This window comes from Mandrillus leucophaeus, unplaced genomic scaffold (assembly GCF_000951045.1).
Source record: "Mandrillus leucophaeus isolate KB7577 unplaced genomic scaffold, Mleu.le_1.0 Scaffold13, whole genome shotgun sequence".
Taxonomy (NCBI): Eukaryota; Metazoa; Chordata; class Mammalia; order Primates; family Cercopithecidae; genus Mandrillus; species Mandrillus leucophaeus.
The window spans coordinates 96,132-106,316 of record NW_012101254.1 but is presented as its reverse complement, the minus strand read 5'-3'; the positions used below and the strand labels follow the sequence as shown (position 1 = coordinate 106,316).

Genomic DNA, 10,185 nt, shown 5'->3' with positions numbered 1-10,185 from the left:
AAAAAAAAAAAAAAATCCTGAGATTTAAGCACTGTGACTTACAGAAGGCAGGTTGACTTAATGAGGAAATTTACTTTCAATAAAAAGACAATCGGCAATATTTTATTTTGGGAACTTAGCATTTCACAGATCCTCAATATGTTTTGAGGTAGGTCAAATATTAATAGTATATTTTGCAAACAAAACTCAAGCAGATGTTTTGTTACTTGTCCCAAACCACAGGAGCAGTTCTATCACGGCCAGGAAGAACGTGGTCTCTCAGATCTTTCAGATTAATCTGCCATGTGTGAATTTAATGGTAATCACTTGCAAATATTCATGAAAAAAACAAAAGACTAGATATAGAAATTCTACTTTGGGATATTTTAAACTTCTTAAATTTATCCTATAATGAGTATATACTTGCTCTCATTACAAATACATATATAACTGATCTTTACAATTACAAATGAGCGCAAGACTGACTATGTTGTTTTTCTGCCTTTTGGGGTGAGTAGAGCAGGGAGATAATCAGCAAGCTTTCCTCAGAGCACTAAGCAGCCTTTAACTGAAGGTGCTACGTTCGAGGCACCATTGACTATGATTTGGGATCATAGGAGAGCAGGTATACTAGTGGAACCAGGATTCAGAAAAGATGTCTGGATCCAAAAAGGGGAGGCTCTTTGAAAGTCAAAGATGAAGAGAAAAACAATAACATCTCAAGCTACTGATCCTGAGTTATACTAGGGCATTACAACTACTTGTGAGAGGAGCTCCTACAAGAGCAGTAAGCTTGTCCCAATAAAGCCTATTAAAGTTATTACTAACTAGACAAGCCACAAGTAACACTAAATTGGTATTTTATTAAAGTGACATCTATAGAAGCAAATATCTAAACATTTTTAATATGAGCAAGTTTTACTTGTCATGTAAATTCCTCTCATTGTCACAAGCCTAATTCAATTAGCTCGTCATAATTCCTAAAATAATTTACTAAAATTCAGCTCATCTTGACATAGGTTCTTGAGCCAGTATTCTGAACTGTTTCATTATAAAGTTCCTTCTATTTAAACAGTTGTAGAATATTAGTAATAATAAAGCCCAGCTCTCCCAGTGCCTGCCAGGCTGCCTCTGCCCATGAAAATGCGATTATTTCTTAAAATGTTAAGCTCACCACAGATTCAGCAATTCTATTCCTAGGAATTTACTCAAGACAAATAAAAATACATGTCTACGTAAAACTAGTATAAGAGTGTTCAGAGCAGTATTATGCATAAAAGCAGAAAACTGGAAACAATACAAATGTCCATCAAGTGGTGAATGGTAAACAACATATGGTATATCCTTATGATGGAATATTATTCATCAATGAACAGGAGTGAAGTACTGAATCATGCTATAACATAGATGGGCCGGACACGGTGGCTCACGCCTGTAACCCCAGCACTTTGGGAGGCTGAGGTGGGCTGATCACTTGAAGTCAGGAATTCTAGACCAGCCTGGTCAACATGGTGAAACCCTGTCTCTACTAAAAACACAAAAATTAGCCAGGCATAGGGGTGCATGTCTGTAATCCCAGTTACTTGGGAGGTTAAGGCAGGAGAATCGCTTGAACCTGGAGGCAGAGGTTGCAGTGAGCCAAGATTGTGCCATTGCGCTCCAGCCTGGGTGACCAAGCAAGACTATCTCAAAAGAAAGAATAATAACAAAAACATAGAGGAACCTACAAAACATTATTCCAAGAGAAAGACACCAAACAGAAAAAAACTAAATAGAACATTTAATGGTTCTATTAAATGACTTAACTACAAGACAGAAAGTAGATTAATGATGACCTGGGCCTGTGGAATGGTAATGGGAGTGACTACAAATGGATGCAAGAGATCATTCTGGGGTGATGGGATTTCAAACACTGGATTGTGATAGTGGTCTAACAACTCTTGAAATTTACTAACAACCATTAAGTTACATACTTCAAATGGATTAACTTTATGGTATGTAAATTATACTTCAATGAAACAATTTTTTAAAAAGCAATTAGACTTATTTAAAATTAAAACATCACAGAAACGTGTAACATAGAAAATGACAGTGTATACCCCTCTCAATACCATTCCAATCACTGTTAATAATTTGATCATCACTGTTAACAGTTTGGTATATGTTCCTTCAGACACTTTTCCATGCATGTTATATATAGTAATATATATTAGTATTAGTTTAAGTATATATATTACTATTCCATGCATATACACACACACACACAATGCTACCACACTGTACATAAAACATTGTAACTAACTTTGCTAGCTTGGCAAATTATCTTAAACAGGAAGGACGGGTTTTTAACCAGAGAAATAATACGATCATCATTGTGCTATAGAGATTAATCAAGGATGGGAAACCTGAAGGTGAGGACCCATTAGGAGACTACTGCAACAGTAGCAGGCTGGGATTAGGGAGGCTCGTGCCTGTGTGGGAACAGGCTGATCTAGAAGTCAGCTCTGGGTGCAGGGGCGGCTGCAGGTCCTACTCACACTCTGAGAGAGATCCTGGGTGTTCCCCACGTTGCTGAAGTGATCCACCTCCAGAGCCACAACCTTCCCAGTCTTCATGAAGCCAACCTGATAAAAGGAGAAAGGAGAGTGATTCATCAGAAGTCCCCTTTCCCCTACCTCTCTGTCTCTCTCTGATCCTCCCTCCCACTTATGCCACCTGGAGGAAATAAACAGAACACCACATCATCCCATGAGAAAAGAGTGACCTTCAAAAGTCAGCAGAAGGTAACAAGTGAAGAAGAGAGGAACTGACCTCTCCCCAGCGGCGCACACTTGGCTCCCCACCCCTGGACACCCTTGTCCCCACACCCCTTCTTCCTGCTACTGGCACCTGGCTTCTGGTCTAGGAGGGGAGTAAGGAGGTTGGAAATAGAGAGTTGGTCGTGATAGGGCAGGGAGGGGAGCGCAGGGAAGAGAAACTAGGAAAGATACTGGACTGTCCCCTCACGGATTTTGGTCAGAAGACAAAAAAAGTTGTATTTCACAGAAGCATGCACATCCTTGACCTTATGTACACTGTTAAAATACCCTTTCCAGGCTGTCACACATACAGAAACTGGGACCCCGAAAGATCAAGGAACTCTCTTCAGGCCCACAAGAATTTGGGGCTAAGAGAACTATAATCCCTTGCTGGGAGCTAAATTATGAAACAAACTCAGAATAGGTCAAAGGCCATGTTCAAGGCCAGTTCATGGAGAGAGGGCTCCCAGGTTTCTAGAGCTAGGCGGAATCCTGGTAAGGTTCTGCTGATGTTTACAGGGAAAGGGTGCATTGGTCATCCACAGAACTCCAGAAAAGGGACTGTCCCAGAGAGAAGTGTGGACAGTCTCCAACCATGATCTGGGAAGGCAGATGCTTATCCGAACATCTTGGGGCTATCCAGGCTCCTGGGAAGTTTTATTTCTCACAGTAAATTACTAAGCTGTCATTCCAATATTTACATCAGGTCTGTGATCATGTTAATGTTGGGCTACCAAGCACGATGGGTTGACCCTGAGTCTGCTGGTGAATCATGTTTCTGAGCCTGACCAGACTCAGAACACAGCAAATCCACAGAAGTCACGAATGCCACCCTTGGGAGATGGGGTGCCAGCCTCCCTCAGCACTACCTTTCTGTGTTGCTGTTAGCCTACTTGAATTTCTCTTCTTGCTATATCTTATTTGAACTTCTACAGATAGGCAAAAAGTAAGAGTGCAGCTCTAGGAAGCCTGGACATTTGGTCCCAGGTTTCCTCACAAAATGGCACTTCCCATCCCAGCACAGCCCCAACATCTACAACCTTGTATCTGGCCAGGAAGGGATGTCTGCCACCAGTTATCAGCATGTCCTCATCACGGTCCAGCATGCAGCGCACAGGGCGGCCAGTCCTGGGGGGTACCGAAAGGATTAGAAGCCTGTGAGCCTTCAACAGCAGCTCAGCCCTGCGAGTCTCAGAATAAAAACAGCCAGGAAGCCACCTTTTCCACCTGCACGCTGAGCAGACCTGTACTGGGCTGCTTTGCCATCTAGGCACTGTGCTAGACAAGGTGGAGAATATAAGGACGCGAGGTATGTGCTTTCCTTCAGAGAGCTCACAGCCAGATGGGGAGATCAGACATGGACACCTGTGCCAGACCACAATGGAACAGGTGATGTTACCCTCCCACTATGCCCAAGGGTTCTAAAAACAGAGGGCTGTGAGAAATCAAAGCAGGGGGAAACGAATTCTAACAGGGGGAAGTCCAGAAAGCCTTCCTGGCAGAAGCAGCCTTAGTCTTCTTCCCAGAGCCAGATGAGAGAAACAGGCTTTGGAACTCACTTATATGCGGCCAGGGCCACCGCCGTGGACACCACAGTGCTCCGGGTCTCCTTCCCTCCAAAGCCTCCTCCCATTCTCTTCACTCGAACCACAATCCGGTTTGCTGGAACTCCCAGCATTTTTGCAACAAAGCTCTATGGGTAAAAGACAGAACATTCACACTGAATGCATTATCTGAACTTATTTCAGGCCTGATGCAGAGCCTGTCCAACATGCATGGACCTAATTACTACTGTGAATTCAGAAATTCCTTGATTCAAAATCCCCATGCAGCCTTGTGGTTAGTGATGCTGGGGCCTGCCAGACTGAATTCAGGCATTGGTTTTTAACCAGAGGGCAAGCAGTTGGTCACAGAATACTTTTAGAAACTTATTCCGTCTGACCAGGTGACCAGGGACTGGGAGATCATGAGAGCAGGACCAGCTGCCAAAAACACTGGCAACCGCTGTCACATTACAGGCAGTAGAAAAAGGGGGACTATTTGAGCTGCTGTAGATAATTTAGTGGGCCCTGTGGCTATGACTTAATCCAATATCTTCATTTTACATATGAGGAAACTGAGGCAGGATATGACTTGACCAAGGCCATAGGCACTGAAATGATAACAGCCAACATGTACCAAACTCTAGTCTAAATATTAAAACTCATCTAATAATTACGACGACCCACCCAGGCCCCATTTTATAGATGAGAAAACTGAGGCTGAGAAAGGTTATGGAACAAGGTCAGTGATACCAGCTTGTTGGTGACTCCAGGACTATGACACTCGAGTACCCTCTGGACCAGCCCACATCTCCCTCTTTCCATTTCCCACATGGCCCTCCTGGTTTGCTAGGAGCTCCCCGCTGCCCTGTCAGCCCCTTGAGCTGACCCAAAGGCACCTACCTGTGTCTTCATGGTGTTCTGTGTAGACACAAAGAGCTCCATCTCTCCTTCCTCGCCTTTTGGAACAGCAATGGTGCAGTGAGTCTCCAGGTAGAAGTGCTCTTGGCCACCGATGTATAACTCCCCTGGGGAAGCAGTGAGATCCCTCACAGTGAGCTCAATTCTGCAGAAGGGGCCAGCTTGCCTAAGGAGAGAGTACACTCTGCCAAGTGGCCTGGGCAGGAAGCAACTGATCACACGGTTACCTGAGGGGTAACCTCAAGGTTTCCCACTTGGGGTGGAAAAGGATCCCAAAGTCTTAGCCATTTGGGAGCTGAGTGCTCTACCCTCACCCCCACCCGCTGAACAAAGAAACCAGAATGACACCGAAATGCATCCAGTCCAAAGTTCTCTTCTCACTGCAGCTTATGGAAATCAAGGATTTTGAAAACTGTCATTGTACAGTTTTGGAAAAGGTAAAGCAGGGATTAATAGATGTGATTGAAATGCTGAAAACCAGAGCATCTTCCAGAACCTAAGCTACCAAGCCTGGTAGAGAGTTGGCTTCATAGTGACTTTGCAAAGCACAACAGCCAATGTAAAAAACAGTTCCAAAAGAGGTAGTCAGCTGCATTGTCCTGGGGTGAGAGCAATGGATCTGATTTCACAGTGTCAGAGACAGAGGTGAAGGGAGAGCAGGGCAAAGGGAAGAGGAGGGAGGATGCTAGTTGAATATGGGTAAGGACTGCCTTCAGGTAGGGGGATGATGAGAGTTTGTGTGGTTAGAGGCCTGGCAGACCTAAGGCTGTCAGGCATCTGTGGCTGTTATCTTCCCTAGATGATCTTCCAGATCAGAATACTCTAGAATCTCTCTAGAATCATTAGGTCCAATCTAGAGACAGGAGAGTAGAGATTAAGATGACTGAAGCTCTTTCCCAGCCAACTGTCTACTATTTTGCTACAAATGTAAGAGGGAATTTTCTGTTAGGAAATGTCTGGAAATCACTTCCTTGCTTCAGGGTTCAACGCATATCTCTTGAATTTAATTTGCAAACCAGGGCCACCCCATTCCCACTGTGGCACGGAGCAGCTCTACCTGACACAACATTATCTGCTTCGGAAAACCCCTTCTTGAGGTCCCCTTTCTCGATCTTCAGCTCAGGTCCATAAAAGGAGTTGTTATTTATAGCATCCTGAGGATCACAAAGAAGTTTCAGAAATGTGACTTTCAGCAGGGAGGGAAAGATAGGTTCTGATTAGGGAAAGAGAAGCTCTCTGAATTGTTGACTCTCTCTTCCCATAAATGAATCTCTATACGCTTCACATACAGACTTGAAGTAAGCTCTACTGTAGCCCAGGGAATCATCTTCCTTCATTTCCTCAGCTGTAGGTGGACAACCCTGGACCTTGAGGAAAAGCAAAGAATACCACAAGGACCAGATGGAGGTAAAATTTTGGGAAGGAGGAACTCAGTTTGGCTGTTGTTAGTGGACTGGGCCTAAGATCGTAAAGGGGAAGATTTCATGGGACCCCAAATCCCAGGGTTGAAAGGGATTTTAAAACCCATCTAATCAAATCCCTATCCACTGCTCAAATCCCCTCTAGGGGATCATAATAAATGCACATCCAGGGACAAGGAGCTCACTCCTCTACACCGGCAGCCCATTCTCAGTTACCTCAATTGTGATAATGGCTGGTAGTTCTTCATAGGTGATTTTCACCCCTTGGGCAGCTCTCTGTGTGTGTTCTGGGGTGTCAGCAACCACAGCACCAATGATATGCCCAACACAAGTAACCTAGTAGCAGAGACAGACTGTTAAAGAACGCAACCAGGCTCATAGTGAAACAAATTATTTTTGGATTGTTCAAAAAGCCAAAAGAAGTCCCTGGCCTCACAATCAAAGCACATTTTAGGAATGCCCTGGGGCCTCTTAATTTCCTTATCCTACTGATTGAGGATCATTAGGATCAAGATGCCAAACACATTTCATCTCAAGGGCCAATTCTGAGTATTTAGTACTGGCAGACTATTGAGAAGCTGAACCAGATAGAATGTGGCAATTGACTACTCATTTGCCATGTGCAGAAAGGAGGATATGGCACCAGGAAGTGTGTTTGTCAATTCAGATTCACTCCAACACCATTGGTCTTCCTGTGGAGACTCAGAAGGCAAGGCCACATTTGGCTAGTCACTATTAATAGATCATGACTAATCTTAGACCCTGACCCTTAGTTTTATTTTCTTTTCACCACACCACTCTCTTCTATGTTCTATTTCCCAGATTTATATCAAAAGCTTCTCAAAGGCTGTAAAGGCTGTAAGCATCAATATAAGGCATGTAAGACATATGCTTATAAGACGTGACACTTTTTTTTAAGTATCATGTCCCATCCTTCATCTAATACCCAAAAGCAGTAGCTCTCAAATGCTGGTTCTTAGACTTGATGACCCATAAAAAGATTTTTAAAAATTTATATGATAATGATTGTTGTTTTCTTTTCTTCAATAATTCAGTTTCATAAAAGCTTAATGGATCTCCTTCAGAGATAATTTTCATCCAACATCCCCAAAAAAGTAAACAACAAAAAATTTTTGTCCAACACATCACTTTAGAAGATGAGGTTTCTGACAATAGGAACCAACAATTAGCATGCATGTCTCTGATAATTATCTTTGTGGCCCAAATAAGCTATTGACTTAGTTGATTAGTGCTATGGTGGTTAAATCTGGCTGTTGGTTAGTGCAATGGTGGTTAAATGGGGCTGACTCTCACTAGCCATAATGCTAGCACTGCCCTGAGAAGCTCTTAAAGTATGTAAAGCAACTTGTTCTTCTATGAAATGCTCTCCTCATGGAGTCCTTGTTCTCACATTTTTAGTTTTTTGTTCTTTCCTTCACTTTTACATCAATAATAAGATGAACTCACTCTTCAGAAATACCCACTCATGTCTAATTTGCAAGATTTGATGTCTACCGGAATTACAAAATGACTGTCCAGAACTATCCTATGAGTAAAATATAAGGACTTTTGTAGCAGCTGTCTTAAACATTTGAAGGATTTTGTTTGTTGCTGCAGAATTCCATATAGTTGAAATCAATAGATCAACTTTCGTGTAAGTGAATTATCAATTTATGTAGTGGTGGTATTGTGATTTCTAGTTAGTTTGTTAAATGTGTTCTTATTTTATTTTAATTAAGGAGTTTACTGTTGTACCTTAAGAACCCAATTGTTAGTTCAAATGTAATTACCAGCCTTGTTTTACTGCCACTTTGGCATAGAGACATCCTACTATGTACAAACAGCAGGCATCAATTAAATAAACAAGTAACATATTCTATCCCTTTGTAGATTGTGCTGAATATGGGCCAACTGGATGATGGCCACAATCCATGCAAATATATAACCTTTCCAGATCAGGAGTTTGGAGTAATGTACACAAATTAAAACTTCAATACTTATTCAATTTACTTCATATAAAAAAAAATCCAAGACCTACCTTATCCTTTGCAAAGACTGTCTCATCGTTACAAATTCCAGTTATGTTACTCCCAGGAATATCATCAGCGGAAATGAAACAAACAAACCCTGGCACCTTCTTGGCTTCTGATGTATCTATGGACCTGCAAGAATGAGTGGTGTGAGGGCCCAGCCAGCAAGCTGGAGCAGGGGACATATCACCTAGTTGGACAACCCTGTTTTTATTTTGATTGGCTTGGCTCCATCCTAATTCCTCGTTTCTCTGCTTCTTTTCTATTAGATTCTAATTCAATTATATTGTATTCTGCAAATGTCGATTAAATCCTCACCATGTTCAGGCCACTATGCTGAATGTTGCTGGGGATATACAGTGAATAAGCCAGCCAGGCAGAGTTGCTCACGCCTGTAATCCCAGCACCTTGGCAGGTCAAGGTGGGCGGATCACTTGAGCCCAGGAGTTTAAGACCAGCCTGGGCAGCATAGCAAGATCCTGTCTCCATTTAAAAATAAATAAAGTGAATAAGGCAGGCCAGGCCTCTTTATACCTTACGTGGTGCCCTGTCTGGTCTCCAGGTACAAGCGAGCCATATCAGAACAAACAGCACTTACTCTGGAGAGCTCTGGCTAACTCACGCATCACACCTAACTCCCTTCCAAAAGCAGCACATGGGTACCTGCTGTGCCACTGATCCAATGGCCCTGAACAGCTTCATAGAGCTGCATTTCTCTCCCTGCATTCATGGTGCTATCCCAGCATGACCGGGCATCCTACCATAATGAGGAAACGTGAACCTCAAAGGGAGAATGCCTGAATATATTATCAAGGGTAACAGTCTCAACTATGTACTGATCATACTGGCACATGCCCCCATAGGGAAATAGGGCAACACATTTCAGGGAAAGGTATGGAAACTGCCCTGAAGTACTAACCATCTTCCAAATGCTTAATCCTTAACAAGAAACTCTGAAAGTACTTATCCTAATTCCCATTTTATGTTCGGGGAAACTCAAACTCAAGGAAGTTAGGTAGTTTGTCTGAAGTCACTAAGCCAGAAAGCAGCGTGACTGGTATTACCGGAACTGAGGTTAAGTTAGGAGGGTTAAGCTCTGTCCTGCCACACCCACCTCCAAGTGTGTGCAGCCCGGGAAGACCCTAGTTGTTGCAGTTACGACAATGTCAACCCCCTCATCCTCTTCCATCCATTCACACATTGCTTGGATGGAGGTGGTTTGAGTGAAGATAATGTGGGTTATGGTATTGTCAATATGGGCTGAAGACAAGGGAAAAAAGGGAAAGAATGTATCCTATAGCTGGCAACCATAGGAACGTAAACACCTTTTTTTTTTTTTTTTTTTTAGGGACCTGAACAAGTTTATTTATCTGTTAGATTTCAGCCATGCCTGGTTCACCATTCCTGGAGGGTGTTTGTCTCCAAACTAGGAGCAGCAGCAGAGAAAAGACCAATGACAAGGAAACCTGATTCCTAGTCCATGCAGTGGGCCCAA

At 42.9% G+C, this 10,185-nt stretch overlaps 1 protein-coding gene across 1 annotated transcript in view; it reads right to left on the bottom strand.

Moving 5' to 3' along the window:
* The window catches only part of XDH (xanthine dehydrogenase), a 75,093-nt gene that overhangs the window by 24,310 nt on the left and 40,598 nt on the right, over positions 1 to 10,185 (bottom strand). Inside the window, exons 18-24 of the mRNA XM_011972543.1 lie at positions 8,699 to 8,822; positions 6,877 to 6,996; positions 6,297 to 6,393; positions 5,222 to 5,346; positions 4,337 to 4,470; positions 3,818 to 3,905; positions 2,517 to 2,603 (exon numbers count right to left, since the gene is read on the bottom strand). Coding sequence (XP_011827933.1) covers positions 2,517 to 2,603; positions 3,818 to 3,905; positions 4,337 to 4,470; positions 5,222 to 5,346; positions 6,297 to 6,393; positions 6,877 to 6,996; positions 8,699 to 8,822 — 775 coding nt within the window. The remainder of the gene's footprint in view (positions 1 to 2,516; positions 2,604 to 3,817; positions 3,906 to 4,336; positions 4,471 to 5,221; positions 5,347 to 6,296; positions 6,394 to 6,876; positions 6,997 to 8,698; positions 8,823 to 10,185) is intronic.